The following is a 16,061-nucleotide window of genomic DNA, read 5'->3' as shown; positions in this document are numbered from 1 at the left end:
CATTGCCATTTAAAATGATCTAATGATATAATAAAATAGTGTGAACTCACATGAGCCATCTTTCTGTATTGAATCCATGTTGCTACTCATTTCCTCGTGACTTTAGAGGAATTTTACTATTAAATGAGTAGTCTATATTTCCAAATACCCAAGTATTACCAATTTTATTTAAATAGTCCTATTCTGGATTTCCCCTCGACCACGCCCATTTGCTAAAGTGCAGATTTAGGATGCCTTTTTTTCTCCCCCTCAATATAAATAACAGCATTTTCTGTCTTTTCTGTGTGCTGTATTTGCATAACAACCGTGTAGCTGACTCTGTGCCTTTCACGTTTTACGGAGGGGCGGATCCCAGGCAGAGCAGCGAGGGGCGGACCGTTCAGACACGGCGAGGGGGGAAAAAAACAACCTCTCTCCACTCAGCAAACATCCACGAGTGGCTGTAATGCACAGACGGATACGAGTCGCTTCGCCACCACAACCCGTAGGAAACAAGGTACCAGCAGGTTGTCAAGATACCACCGATCACAACGGAAAGCGCGTTTGCTGGCGGTGAGTCTAAAACGGCCGTTGTGTTCTGTATTTGTTTTGTTTTGTTTTGTCTTCCTTATTTATTTATTTTTTTCAATGAATAGAATGTTAAAATCCTCCGAGCCGTTTGTGGCAGTTTGTCAACAAATGTGCGGGGAGCTCGGTCATGCCCGGGCAAAGACTAGACGGGGGGTGAGCCGACTAGTACCACCACCAGACTGGCATAAGAGCAAATACAAGCTTTTGTTTTCCTGCTTTTCTCCCTTTTTGTTATCGCTTTTTTACTTTTTAATTGTTTGTTTGACTGTTTAAAATGAGTAAGTGACGGCTTCGGTCCTTCTGTCGTCCCGCCGGCAGATGTTTTTTTTTTTTTTTCTCCCCCCGACCGTGGGTCTGTTGTTGCTACGCGATGAAACAGCTAATTAGTAAAAGTCAAATACTACCACAGCTAACCGGACTTGTCTTCTTGTGTTTATTTCACGCATTAATGCATGTTTCCAGCGAGTGAACATCGGCTTTGTGACCTCAGCGGTGGTGGGGGTTGTGGATATTGGTGGGGGAAGAGTTGTCAACGCGAAGTGGAGAGAGAAAGTGTCAGAGCAGCAGGATAATAATGGGAGTAACAGTAACAACATTAACCGAAATATTCATGACGTACAAGCTTGTTAGTTAGTTTGTTTATTGTCGCCATCACGAGTAACGAGTAAAGAGCCACAGCTTTTAGGTTCAAGTTGTTGTTGCTCCTTATTTTTGGAGAAGAAGGGGAAAATAACAGAGGGAGAAAAGAAAAGTTTAATTTTCCAACTTTAATCTGAGGATGTTGTTGTTGGTTGTGGTGTCAGCAGCAGGCTGTGTGGACAGGTTCAGACAGGAGGAGCCGCCAGGTTGTGGATTAAGTGTCTTTTTTTACAGTGGGGAACGGTCCGACTTGGCGTGTTTACGCACTGAGCTTGCCCGGGGCAGTGTCCCCCTGATGCGGATAAATATGCAGCATATCTCCGGTGGTCGCCCGGAGCCCACATAATGAACAATTTGAAATAAACTAATAATCATAACTATCCGTCAGTTATTATTATTTTTGTGCAGTTACACCAGTGTTATAACAAAGTCATTCACCATTCAGCTGAATTGGCTCTTCTTCTCATCCATAGATAGGCTAGGGTTCATGACTTTATTGGAGCATGTCATCTGCACACACTGATATCCACGGGACATGTATTGCTAGTTACATGAAAACAGTAGGTGAAATCGCTGCTGCAGAGCTCACCTTGTGTGCACCCCCAGCCCGGGCTGTGGGTGGAGGGGATCGAGCCTGGTGCACAGATGGTGCAGCAGAGGGAGCCACTCTCTGCTCCAGCCCTGAGCCTCTGACCAGCACTGTGGCTGCTGCCAGGCCTCCCTCAAGCCCCAGGCACTGTGTGTGTTTGTGTGTGTGTGTGTGTGTGTGTATATATATATATATGTGTGTGTGATGTGTTTCTCTGTGTGTCTCCCTGTCTATGTTTGTTTTTTTCATGTGTCTGACACTATGGTAATCTCTGCCAGTCCTCTGTTGTCTGCCAGTGGAAATTCAAGACACGGCTCACATTGTCACTGACACACACACAACAACACAAAGTTCACATTTGATCTCAGCGAAACTTGGTGCACCGTTTCAGATGCCCCTACCGCCCAGATAGTAGTAATTAATAATTACTTAACTTGCCCGGGGGGGGGGGGAGAGAGGTTAACACAAATTGGGGTTGTGTTGAATTTAAGTAATACAACAGTTTGCGTGCACTGGCAAAATGGGCCAGTGTCATTGCCTGGAGAGTAATGGAGCAAATTTGATAATGTGTCAGCCAATAATAGTCCATTTTTCTTTATAAGAATGACTTTTATTGGTGAATGATTTAAAGACAGACATGTAACGGTAATAACATGGTCTTCTAGATAAACAGTGGAAATCCACAGTTTCCTCCTTTGACTCCATATGACATGACATCATGCAACAGGACAGTTTCACAAAGACATATATACAACCGGCTCCCTCGTTCAGTAAACACAATACCAGTGTATCCAGTTTCAACTTTTTGCATTTGCCCGTCAACCCAGCCCATTTGTCTCCACTTGAACAACAAAAGGAAAACACAGGCAGCCTTGACAAAAAAAAAAAAAAAAAAAAAAAGATGAAACAGTAGTTCAGATTGTGGCATGTGGCCAACAAGGAAGAGAGTGCAAGTGTTTGCTCTCAGCAGGCACAGTTGAGGATGGAGCGAAACTCGTTATCTCCCTCATGAAACGGCTGCTGCATGCGGCACATGACAGTCTAGCCAGAACTTTGGTTTCACTGAGGTTTCACTCACTCACGCACCACCTGCTGCTGCGTCTATGTGTGTGTGTTGATAGAGTAGACAACAATCCAGTGTTTGTGCGTTTGAGAGGAGAGAGAGAGGAAACGGCGGGCGTAGGGGCTTTATGTCGAGCAGCAGAATCGTACAGGAGGAAGCTAATCCCCCTGACTGTACTCTAGTCTGTACCCTGTGTCACACTGCTCCAGATTAAGGCAAATCTAAAGGAAAAAAAAAAAAAGCCTCTCTGGTGGATCTGTTGGCACTCAATTACAATTTGGCTCATACTCAGAAACAGCTTGGCACAATCAGCTGCAGGAGGGTGGCAGATCTGGCATAGCGTTCCCAGCCGCCCACTGGGTCCCCCTACACAGGGTGTTTCCATACGTGTGGCTCCTGTTGCTTCTTGTCACTGTGTTAAAAAAAAAAGAAAAAGAGAGATGACGGCTGTACATCTGGCCTCTTGCATGCTTATTGCCTTACTGTGCATATGGATTTACATTGCTAGATCCATCTGTGCCTCTGAGGCGATTCATCTCTGTTTATTTTCAGTATTACCTCGCACAACATAAGCTTCTTAGTGGGTATTATAATGACTCATGATTTATTTCCATTTAATGTAGACCGGGTGCGATCATTTTCCATCTGCTAGAGGGCAAGGTTTCCACTGATAACAGCATGAAAGTTTCCTCTTTTTTTTTTTAGTTTTGAAACAAATCACGCCCAAAGTTAGCAGTGAGTTAAAGATCATAAACACATATGAGTCAGACACAGCATGTACTTTACCCAAATCACTTTCAAACATGTTATCTCAGTCTAAAGTTTCTATCTCATGTCCCCCTCCTCTTCTCCCCAGGGAGTTTACCGCTGAGGCGTCGGATGGATGATGAGGAGGAGGACATGTCACAGCCCATCTCACACCTCTGGGGAACGTCCTTCAGGGACGTCAAATACGAAGACCGGGCCGCGCCGATCGCAGCCGGACAGGCCCTCGCTGCCGTCACCGCTGCCGTGCCCACGTCGCAGAGTCACAACAACAACAGCATCGGCGTCAACAACACGCTGCCCTGCGGCCTGCACTGGCAGCCCCGCGTACCCTTTCACGGTGAGGAAGGAGGGATGAGATATTCTGAAGTGATCTGCGCCGACGGATTTAGAAACTGAGTGTACGGCGGCACTGAATGATGCACAGGCAGTGTAACCTCACAGTATTAGTCATTCCTTTTGTTTGGTGGGTTCCTCATTGGCAGCTGTCCTCGAGCACAAAATGAATATGTGAAGATTCTCAGCACATACCCACACTCTTCCTCTGATTTGGTCATCTTCAGATGCTAATAGAGCTTTTTTTACATGGGTTATTTAACAACTTAAATCCAACGTCATCAGACTAGGCTGAATGCATTTTCACTTTAATTGGGAGGTTCAGTCATTGTATAATAGCATCCCAAGAGCTCAATCTTGAAGCCTGCCAATCATATATATATTTATATATACTTAAATTTGCTATACAATACTCACATTCCTGCCATTTTGTTGTTTTCATTTGAAATGAACAATTCTTAAAAAAAAAAAAACAACCACAATAATTTAATACATATATAAAGCCACATACCCACACTAATAAGTCCATCTATTTTAATCCAATATTGTTTTCCCATTTCTAATCAAATCAGTGTGACATCACACTAATTTAATTGAACGAATGTCGAAGTAGGAGGTTGTTTGTTTGTTGACTCAGTGGCAGTATGTGAGAGGTACATGTTGTTCTGGGTTTTCAAGTCATCAATACATAAGCACCACTGACTGCTATTACCTTGTTCTTCATTGTAATCTAACCAGTAATGGGTGTCATGCTCCTGGCCCGCTGCCATTTCTTCTCTCAGGCCGCTCACTTCCTTAGACATATTACGTTCCTCTGCGAAGCCACACAGCCAGGCATTCAGCACACATGATAACACATAAAAACAATTGTTTTCCCCTCCAAGTGGCATGACTGCAGAAGCGCATGCTAGAGGCAGTGAGTAAACTCAGTGACACGGCCCGCTGAAAGGCGGCAGTTCACTGAGGCTGTTGTTGATTTAATAAGGTGTTTGAGTTTTCCACCCACCAAAAACTCTCTGTCTTTCTTGTTTGCGGACCCTTCAGTCGTATTTTGGGTGCCTCGCAATTTGTTCATTTACGAGACGATCTGAGACTGAGACGGCCGAGACACATTTGCATTTTAGACCATTAATAGTAATCTAGATCATTTGTCTTATCTCAACTGTCCACAGCGTTTTCACTGTCTCGTCTGAGATCAAAAAGGAGAACATGAGTGCTTTTATGGAGCTGAAGTCTACGTATATCAAATACTGCTGATATCAGTGATGTCTCTTTTTTTTTTTTGCCTTATATTCATCTTGGCACCGTCGACTACAGCGCCTTAACATTTTAAAGATCCAACAACAACACAAGTTTTTAAGAAGCTTGATGTTTTCCTTTATAGGCAACGCTGGATTACGCTCACATTTCCCCGCTCAGTTTGAGCCTATGGAGGACCGGGGAGAGAGGCAGATTGAAGAGGAGGAAGAGGAGGAGGAGGAGGAGGGCACAGGGGAGGAAGATGACAGGATGGCAGAGAGGCCCGCGGAGCAGGCAGGGGTGAGCGTCGAGGCGCAAATTGGCCGTAAACTTCGGGAGATTGGAGACAAGTTCCAGCAGGACCATGTTGAACTGGTAAGCCTCCCAAGCAGCCAAACCTTCAGTGACCTCACACTTCAAACAACTCTCCTTTGAGCTTTACATCACACAGTGTCAAAGTGTTAACAACATGAACATGACAAAACCTAAAGATTGAATGAATTTGACCTCATCTATTAACCTAATTCTCTATCATCTGCATATCACAGACAAAATGGGTCTAGCTTTAGATTTTAAGTATTTTTCAGCCAAAAAGTTTGTGTTTGTGTGTTATGTGTGAACTATTTATATGTGTGTCAGCTTTTTACTTGATTAGAGAACACAAATCAAAGCCACTTCGTGCCAATTTGTGGCTCACTCTTGGGAAGAAAGGAGCATTTTACCATCTGGATTGGCCACCACCCGCACTGGGTAAAAATAGCCTCTGCAGTGATTCACTACTTTTTTGTGGCCTCGCCGGAGGATAAATCCTAAATCACTGATAAGGAATGATTAAATACCACAGGAAATATAGGATAGTGTCTCTTAAAATTATTATTTTTTCTGAACTGTCAATATCTAGACATTAACTCTCAGCACAACTTGTGGTTACAGTCATTTTTGTCCTCTAAACACACTGACCACAGTCTGGGCAGAGAGTTAAAGGCCATGCTGCCAATTTTCTGTGTCATTGTAGCCCTGATACGTTGTCATTACAGTCAGTAGGAGCAGGGTAAGTTTCCTGTTGAGAGAAAAGTCAACAAAGGAGTGAAAATCATGCCTGTATGAGTTTAAATTCTCGCAGTGTTTTTTAGATAAAACAGAAAACACGCACTCCGCCGTTTCTGATCAGCATCTTTTATTCTTTTGTCTCCACTTTGTAATTTTAAAAGTTTAAATGTCAGTTTGTTCCTTGTATCTTTCACCTGAAAGTCAGCAGGCTTTTATTTTTCTTCGTCAAATGAATTCTGAACAGAGCATATGAAGCATGAAGCAATTTGGGACTTGTGAAAGCTTTGGGGGGGGATGATGAAGGGAATTGAGCGTGGAGGTTCACTGTTCGCAGGGCTCCCGGGGGAGTAGTCAAGCCCACATACCCTGTGTAGTTCATGATGTGCAGTTAATTGTGCACGTCAAGAAATAAAATCCACATGGAAAGATGGCGGGGGATTATGTCAGACTCTTACAGCTGCCCCCCTTCGATGTAGAGACAAAGACGACAAGGTGCGTGATTGATAACAGGTCAGATTTCCATTTGTGTCAGTGTTTAAGAAAGCACACACTGGTCCCACTTAAAAACTCACACTGCTCACGTGACTCTGGACTTAGTTAATAAGTACAGATGTACTGGGAGGGGTATCAAGTTCCTTATCTGCTGCTGCTGCTGCTGCTGCTGCTGCTGCTGCTGCTGCTGCTGCTGCTGCTGCTGCTGCGACTGTTTTGCCATGGGGTCTGTGTTGACAACAAGGTGTGGTTGATAAGTTTTGAAAAACACTTGGTCGACAGAGAGGGAGAAACTCGACAAAGGAAAGAAGAGAGACTGAAAGAGAGGGGAAAAAAGGAAGAGTGAGAGAAAGATATGAAAATGAGGATATATGGTTTGAGATGTTGACATGAGACTTTAGAGAGTTTAAGGAAGAGCAGGTGAGATGGATGTGACTGTCACAAACAGGAGTGAGCGGCGTGTCTGTGTCTGGGTAGACTTGGCCGCCTGTTTATATGCTCGTCTAAAAATAGACTCTGACTCACACACTTATAGACGCAGCCAGTAACATGACGGCTACCCACAATACCTCAGTTGTCCCACTGACTGCCTCAGTGTGCATGTCTTTGTGTGTGTTTTTGGTTTTTGTGTGTGTGTAATTCTGTGACAGAGATAAGAGAAATTTTTCCTTTTCATTTTTTTCCCTCCCTTTGCCTTTCACCGTCTGTCTGCGGCTCGAGTCGGTTTTAATCCTGCAGGATCTGATACTGCTGTTGTAGGAATATTCCAAAGGGAGAATAATCACAAGTGATCCTTCATGATATCCAATCACTCCTCTGCTTGCTATTGTTAGACAGTTTCATTCGTTTTTCTCCGAGCAGAAGTTGCTGGTGTGGGCAAATGTGTGGGTTTTTGTTTATGTGGAGCACATTGTGTTTGTGGTTTTTGAGTCGTAAGCGTCCGTTTTGACTACCTTTTGTGAGCAATAAAATGTTAATGCTTCTTTTCGGTTGTAAAAAAAAAAAAAAAAAGTTGCAGCAAACAGCAAAAAATTCACATTGTCTATTTTCGTAATTGTTTACGATACATTATGCATTAACCTAGAAATGCCCAACAATACACAAGCCGTTCTCCACTACCTACGCCAACGAGAGCAGAAAGATGAGCCTCGTGTGGAACAAACCAGGGTGCTGTTTAAATAAGCTCAGCAGTGTAGAATTAAGGTAATTAAGGACAATTAGGGTTACATTTAGTGGTGCTGGTTCAATTCAGTTCAGTCTGCCAGTTCGGCATCAAATAGCCTGTGGCAGGCTCTGATTGCTAGGCTGGTAGAGACCTTGATGGAGCGAGCAGGGGAGGGGGGGGGGGGGCATACAAGAATGCTTATGCAACAGGCTGCAATATCGGAGCGCAACTGTTCAGAAAGGCAGTGGGAGCTGAGTGGCATCAGAGGCGAGGAGGGGCGGGGCGGGGCGGGGCGGGGCGGGGCGGGCTGGGCTGGGGGGGGGGGGATTTCTGGATGCAGCCGGAATCCCTTCATCTGTCTGTAGTCCACCAGGGCCACACACACACCCCCCAATAGAAAATGACAAGAGCCGGGACAAGGCAGCTCCATGGGTGGGAGAAGTTTCAGTTTCCTTTGCTTTGTTTTGGTAATTACTCAGCTGACTGTGTTGCTGCACGAGCCGTGATGAAATAGGAAGCGTGTTCTCTGAAAGCATTTCACTTTGAGCCTCTCGAAGAAGTCGACAGTGCAGCGTTTAATAAGAGGGAATGTCTCGACACGAGGGAGGAGGAGGATAGAGCGATGTTATAAGGATAAGTGGCAGCTCCTGTGGGTTAAACATGTCTTGTTTTACAGTTGTCAGCCCGGTCTTTTTAAAAGCTTTCATCTTCTGTTTGACTTTAGGAAAGATCTTAATGAACAAATAATATATTAAACCTCCTGGCACGAGAGCAAATGCATTAATACTGAATATTCTGCAGAAGTTTCATGCAGGATGTGCATGTGACGGGACATGTTTGCTAGACACACTGTCTAATGTTGTGGAAACACTCTCTGTTCTTGGTCATAAGGTTTCAGCTCACAGGGTTTACCACAGTTCACGAGGCTTCCCCTTTAAAAAAAAACCTGTTGTGACAAAATCAGACTTTGAACAGCGTCTTTCATAACCAATGGAAGTCTGATGAGCACAGTTATAAACCTGTTTAAGTGTTGAACATCCAGTCCTGCTTCATATTAATGTCTTTTTCTTTTCTTTTCTTTTTTTCTAGTTCATGAGGCACCAGAGACAAAACCTGCCTGCCTGGATGCGCCTTACGATGGCCCTGTTCGGCTTTCTGTTTCCGAGACAGGCTCTCGTCCCTCGCCTGAGAGGAGAGCAGAGATGAAGAGAGACTTCCTGCTGGCCCCCTCGCCCTCGGCCCTTGTTTTCCCTCAGAAGAAACAAGGGACCAGACTTTTAGAGATGGCACTGTAAGATGGAACACGGGTTCGGATTTTGTTTTCTAATTGAAAATGAAGATGAGATGAAGAAAAACACTGGTCACCGCTGGACGGAGACTGAAACAATTTTTTTTCTTTTTTTTTTCCTCTTTCTTTTTTTCTTTTTTCTCTCGCCTCTCCAAGAAGAAGCCATTGTGTTTGAAGAGATATTTTCGAAATATTTGTAAGATTACCTATTTTGTACAGTAAACTGCTCTTTTTATTTGGTAATTCAAGTCTTGAAGGACCTCCATCAGTCCAGGGAATGCCTTATTCTCTCCTGCCACAGTACTTACACTTTTTGCATCAAGGATATTGTATGAAAAAGATCAATTTTAAGATTAGGCCACTTTTTTTTTTTTCTTTCTTTCTTTTTTTTTTGGCAAAACACTGTGGACATGGACATTTCTGTGCTGAAGTTACTGACTTAAAACCTTGAGGACTCGAGGCACATTTCTAATTTATTCTCAGAAAATCAAAAAAAGCCCTGTACTTACCTTTTACTGTTCCACACTGGCTAATTTGAAAATGGCTGTCATGACGTTGTGGCAGTGCTACACACTAGTGTCGCACTGTCAGGTCAGTTTAGATGCGTGTTTTATTGGCTTCCACTGTAGACCTATAGGGACATTATATCAACCTGTGTCCATTTCCTGGTGTCATCCATCAGCCTCTCCATCTCCAGTACCACTTGTGTGATTAGAAGTGGCCTAACGACCCACTGTGTAGATTCAGATCTCGTACGATTGAAAGGATGTATACTTGAATTTAGGTGTACTGAAGATTTCAAGGTCTGACATCGTAACCGTGATTACTCTTTCAATTTGTGATCATTTGTTCGTAGGAGTGCGTGCTCACTGTTTCCAAAAATGTGCAGTAATTGTGAAACCAAATAAGCACAAAGTCAAACAAATCTCCTCTGTGAGATTACGATCAGGGAACTGGAAACAATCAGACAGCTGAAAGGCTTTCGGCTTTTCTCTGGCTGGACTGACAATCGCAATTTTTGCCCTCTGCTGCATTGTGGGTCACTTGTGAGAGAGATGACGTTTGTCAACAGTTACAGGGGCAAGCAATATTCAAGCCAGTGGAAGGGGAGAAAAAAATCTTAGGGATCAGCTGCATTTTGCAATCAAACTGACATGTATAGAAGGACATTTCCACCGATATGTCAGTGAAATACACCTCTTTACAAATATCGTTGTCACGGACACATTTACAGAGATGCTCTTTTCACTTTGCTTCACTCCAGGTGTAAATGTCTCAAGCACTGATTTCAAACCCGATGTGCTCATCCACACATGAGATATCCCAAGTTGAACCTCTCGTTCAAGTGCTTTCTTTCACAGAACACGTGAATTACGCTTCACTGAGAACTTAGTAAAAACAGCTTCTGTACAGTTTCACAAACACACACAGACACGTTCGGATATCAGAGAAAGTTTTATACATCCTAGTGTGACAACTGCTACGTTAGCATTTTTGCAATGACACAGCCACTGTTTCTCAATGTAAGGTTTATCAAGGATAAAAGTCTTTAAAGACTTTAAATAAGATGTTAAAAGTTCCTCATTTGATGTATTATTTCAGTCTGTTGTAGATTCATGATATGAACTTTTGAAGACACTGATGGTTTATTTTCTGCTTTGTTTCTTCAGGGAGTAGTTAATAATCGTGTTAATTAACTGAAAACGCTGATTATGGGATGCGTTTGCGGAAAAAAAACCCCCGCTCAGTCACGATTTTGGCCGCTAGCTGTTCACGTGCTAGACGGCGCTAAACAAGCAAAGACGTTTCATTTGACTTTTCACATTTTTCCACAACATCATCAGAATAGAAGTGTGTTACAGGTTGTTGGGAGTTTTCTTTTTTTTTTTTTTTTTAACTACACAAGTAGCTGAACCAAAAGTTTGTTTCCTGCAAACACTGAACGCTGAGCCAATTCAGATAGATGTGACACACTCTCTGGCCTCCAGTCCCAAAAACTTCAAACTCGCACTCGAACGTCACGTTTAACTACTCCCTGTGCTTATGGAGAACATTTTGTTTAGTTTCTTTGAGATAATTTATTCTAATTTATTTTGTGTATATTTGCTCAGTGTTACTGTATAGATGCTATCTCAGTGTGTACAGTCCTTTTCTTCTCATTGTTGACGTGCATTCAGTTGTGTGTTTGATGCCTGTGTGTGGGGAGGTTGGACTAAAGCCATGTGCCTCGTGCGTTTCTCACACGAATGGTGTGAGTCTTTTTACAAATCACACGTGAACAACAGACAATCAAATGTAACAAAACGTGCCTTGTGAGTTAACAGACCTGCCGCACTATCATCATCATCAACACTTGGCATAAATTACCCCCAAAGTCACTGGTCACAGCTGCTTGTTTCACTTGGGCTCTGTGAGATTCAACGTACTCATGACAGTGTAGAGTTGGCACAAACAGCACGGTGCGTTTGTTGTGCCTCGATACAAAACACACATCAGTTTGATTCCTCACATCAGCTCACGAGGCACAGGCTCAACCTTTGACATCTCTCAGCACGAACGGCGAGTTTCACCACGCAAAACCTTCCCAATATCAGAGACGACTGTTTGCAGTCAATGTGCACTGTAAAAAAAAATATGGACAAAAAAAAAAAAACGACAATTTTTTTTAGCTGTATACTGTTTCTTGCGCCTCTCTCTTTCTACTCCTGTGCTGAACTTCCCCTCTAGATTCTTGAAACTTTTTAAGATCTGTAATATGCTGGATCGGTCCGGTGCGTCCGGGGCTTTTGTGCTTTATTTTCTACAATCTAGTAGGGCTGTGGGTTTACATTTGAAGGAGGAATGAGCCACCATGGTGCCCAGTATTATTTGTACGCGAGATGGGTTGAACAGCCACTCCAGTCGGTGTGGCGTTGATCTGAGCCTGTCATTACTAGCCACTGTTGCAACCCTGACTCAAACGAAACATTTGTTATTTGTTCAACCTTCAGTGTCTTTAATATCAAATTTCTTCGATCAGTTTTTTGAATATCCAAGAAAGAGTGCATCTTTACTGTCAAGTGCTGTGATTAGGTGTTTTTATACATTAGACATGAATTGGACACGGCTATTGTTGCTATCTTTATGAAAAGTTTTTAACAAAAAAATTTTCCATGCCTTTTTGTAAGAAGACGAAGAAAGAACTACAACAACATGATGATTTTTTTTTTTTTTTGCTTTTCTATAATTGCTTTTTATTTCAATGTTGTGGCATTTTTAGTTTTGGATATTGCCAAGTCTGCTGTGTCACTCTCAGTTCAAGGGCTTTTTCAATATATGTAAATGGAGTAAAAATGCATGTCCAACATTCCTGGAGAAAAAAATCTGTATCTTAAGGGTTTGAATGTAATTTAATGGAGTGAAAACCACAATATCTCTTTTTAATACATGAACTGAACAGTGGAACTGATGTCAGACTCCTGAGTGCCGTGTGCGCAGGGAGTTTGTATTGTCTTCACATTGCTTTCTTTACGTTCAGAGTGGTCTCAAGGATTTCACATTCATGTGTCGTATGAAGTGAGACCCAGTCCAGATGTAGCAGTTTTTTCGTTCAAGCATTGGCTGTGTTATCTTTGGGACTGCTCTGTGTCGGCTGCACAGTTTCCAAACAGCGCAAGATGTGGAGCGATGGAGGGACTGGAGGAGGAGGAGGAGAAGGAGAACTGGGGATGTTTGTTCTTTTTCTAGTGCAATATGCTGTACATAAGAGCTTGGCTCTCGAAATCTTACAACTTCTCTTAATTTCTTTTGTTGTTAAATGGGTACATTGCTGTTTTTTTTCCATTAAAACTTTATGGACAATTGACATGGCTTGTGCATCATTTCTTTTACTTCACAAAAAAACATAAAAGATCTTTTTTGTGTGTGAACTGAACACAGTTTTGCTCTCGGCAGGTAAATCACACTGATAATCTTTTATTCCTCTCTAATCCACACAAATTTATCTCGCAGCTGACACACGTTCGTTAATGTTATCGACAGGTTTTTTAATAGCCAACCTATTAATTTTAAACACACCCTGATAATGTGGTTGGGAAAATGAGCCAGGACTTATCATGTGTTTGCTTATGTAAACATCATGATCTACTTTCAGAACCCTACAGTGCTCAGGGTAAATATTCTGTCATTTTAACTCAAACATTACATTACATTAAGTATCCTTAATGTATAATGTAATTTTATAGTAGTCCAGATTACTACTATGACTTCAACTACTACTGATTGACCTCAGTCAGTAAGGCTTTCTTATTGTTCCTTGTAAATGTCACATGCCAACACTTTGATCAGATCTGGGCTCAGACTAAAAACTGGGATACTAGTTTAAATATGAATGTGAGTCAGTGAAGCCGTGGCAATGAAATTAAGTCGTTCTCAAGTTATGTCCGAATGTTATCTGAATTTTTTTGAAATAAAGAACCAATAAAAATCATATCTGGCTTTTTTAATTCACTAAAAGTCACATCACTGAATAAAAACCTCTTCTTTGACTTGACACCTGGGATTTAGCCTCACTAAAAAGTTAATTTAGCATGAACAATAGAGGTATTTCACAAGCCCCAGAGGCAACAGTGGAGCTCAGCACTACTTTTTTTCTCCCCCCATCGCCTCTCCTCTGGGAGTGGTTGGGTGGGCTGGGGGGGGGATGCAACCTAACATAAACTGTGATTCACTTTTCTGTCACTGCTTTTCTAAAGCGATCTCCCCCAGGCAGCGGCTTTGTGTAGACAGGGGCAGCAAGGAAGGTTAAAGGAGTGTGTGCATCTGTGTACAGTATATGTGTGTGTTTGTTGGGGGGGTTGTGGAGTGCAAAAACACGTGGCCTCAGGAAAGTGGAGAACTCATGTTTTTCAGAGAAGGCCTGACCTGAACCTCATCAAGATATTAACACGCTGCGTTGTGCTGCAGGCTGAGCTAATGTGAGCCGATATTATAACGTGTCAGAAGCAGTTACAACTGTCACCTTTGGGGTATTTGTCTGTGTTGTGTTTGTACTACTCACGCAGACACTACATAGTCGCTCGTGCCTTTGTAAACAGTATGTTAAAGTAGGTAAGAGTCAGTGTATGTTTACGCACGCTCAACACAAATCACTTGCAGACGAGCTGCCTGCCCTTTATTGTCACAGAACAAGTTGTCTGAGAACATCGGGAGACAAGCGACTAATTTGGGATTGTCAAGTTACTTCAAAGAATAATGGTATATTGTTCATATTCCCAGAAGTCACATTTCACCACAGCGAACGATGGTTTTCACTCTCATTTCTAATTACAGAATAATTATGTGAAACTTTTGATTTTGCCTAAGCAGTAAATAAGGCAGGGCTTATTCAAAAAGACATGTCAGTTTTGTTGTTGTTGTTGTTTTTCTGTGAACTCTTGGCAAAAATGCACTGTGGAAATTGCAAACAGACCAGTAAACAGAGTTAGATGTGCAAAAGAGAGTTATTTTAAGCCTCGTCATAGTTTAATATAGTGGCACTGAGAGTCAAAGTAAGATATTTGGGCTAGGGTTAGGGTTAGCTTGGATTACACTTCTTGATTGTGACTGGACAGTACTCAAGTCCCAGTCAACAAAGGTTCAATGTTACTTCCTGTTTCTATCTTGTACCACTCTCTACAGTGTCCTTGAGGAGGCTAGAATAATATATTTTAACAAAGGCATCCATTTGAAGTAATTCTCAATATGCTTTCAACTTATGACATTAAAAGACAAGGTGAGCGCAAATAGCACATTTGCAATTCAGGATGGCTCCTCCTCAAAAGACGCCTTGTCCGACAAGAGACAAGAGGAGACGAGGTGGTGAGACGTCGAGGGCCTGTCCAGTGCAAATCACACAACAACAAAGGTCTGAGTAAATGGCTTGTGACCCTTCTAAGGTATTTCCATCGAGCTGACCCTTCACCTGCTCAGAGCACCATCAGTCAGCCAACGGCGAAACGACAGCGACGACAGACAGTCCCTACGGCTGATCCAGTCTAGCATCAACCCCCTTTAACACACCCATAAAATAAACTCCCAATTTGCCTTGGCGTCGGTCCAATTACAAGCAAGTTTTGCCCCACCGTTTCTGTTATCAGAAATGGTGTCGTGTTTCATGAAAGTTTGTCACAGTTTTTCTAAAGATCGTGTTTCGTTAAATGTTAGCTGTGTCGCAATTCTTTTGGAGGATGTGTTTCATAAAGGTGAAATGAGATGGTCTGGTCTACGCAAGCTGTGACTAACATTTACAGTGCAGCTCCTGTAGCCCTGCAGTGTTGACAATTGGAATGGATTATTTTTTTATAACAACTTAAGGTTTTAAGGTTGTTGTACCAAGAGCTGTTGGACTGAGCTGAAGCACAATACTTTTTCATGAGTGTTGTTTGCTTGCAATGAATCTTGACATTGATTGGGCCACGAAGAAACCAATTGTTGGCCCAAGAAAAGAATGACGTATTTGAATGAGGCTCTGAAATCGGTCAGCTTAGTCAACGCCACTGTGACGCGATCAGTCTTCAAATGCAGCTTCTGAAGGATGCAGCTCCTGAATCACAGCTATTGTGTTTTGAGAACTGTTGTTTTGACTGTGAGGGCCGCCGCCGTAAGAGCACAAGAGTTGCCAGTGAGGATGATGTTTCTTCCCTCATGGTCGGTTTAGCTGAAAACCCAGATTGTTCAAAAACACTTTGCAGCAGTTTTTATTAAAGCTTTAAAAAAAAAAAAGCATCCCAGAATGCATTGCTTTACATTTTAACCACAAAATGGGCTCTGTGTCCCCCCCCCCTCCTTTAACCTCCCACCAGCTGGAGCGAAAGCTTCATCCCCTGGGATTGCTGGTAAATACAGA

The 16,061-nt window shown here is 42.6% G+C and overlaps 1 protein-coding gene across 1 annotated transcript; it reads left to right on the top strand.

Moving 5' to 3' along the window:
- Positions 1-413: 413 nt before the first annotated feature.
- Positions 414-13,040, top strand: bmf2 (BCL2 modifying factor 2). Its single transcript, XM_085770398.1, has 4 exons — positions 414-552; positions 3,718-3,966; positions 5,347-5,576; positions 8,998-13,040. The coding sequence occupies exons 2-4, from the start codon at positions 3,741-3,743 to the stop codon at positions 9,112-9,114; spliced, it is 573 nt and encodes a 190-aa protein (XP_085626524.1). The 5' UTR covers positions 414-552; positions 3,718-3,740; the 3' UTR covers positions 9,115-13,040.
- Positions 13,041-16,061: the final 3,021 nt, after the last annotated feature.

This window comes from Trachurus japonicus, chromosome 24, assembly GCF_045865225.1.
Source record: "Trachurus japonicus isolate A0001 chromosome 24, Traja_1.0".
Classification (NCBI taxonomy): domain Eukaryota; kingdom Metazoa; phylum Chordata; class Actinopteri; order Carangiformes; family Carangidae; genus Trachurus; species Trachurus japonicus.
The sequence above is the reverse complement of the archived record's forward strand: the minus strand, read 5'-3'. Positions and strand labels throughout refer to the sequence as shown.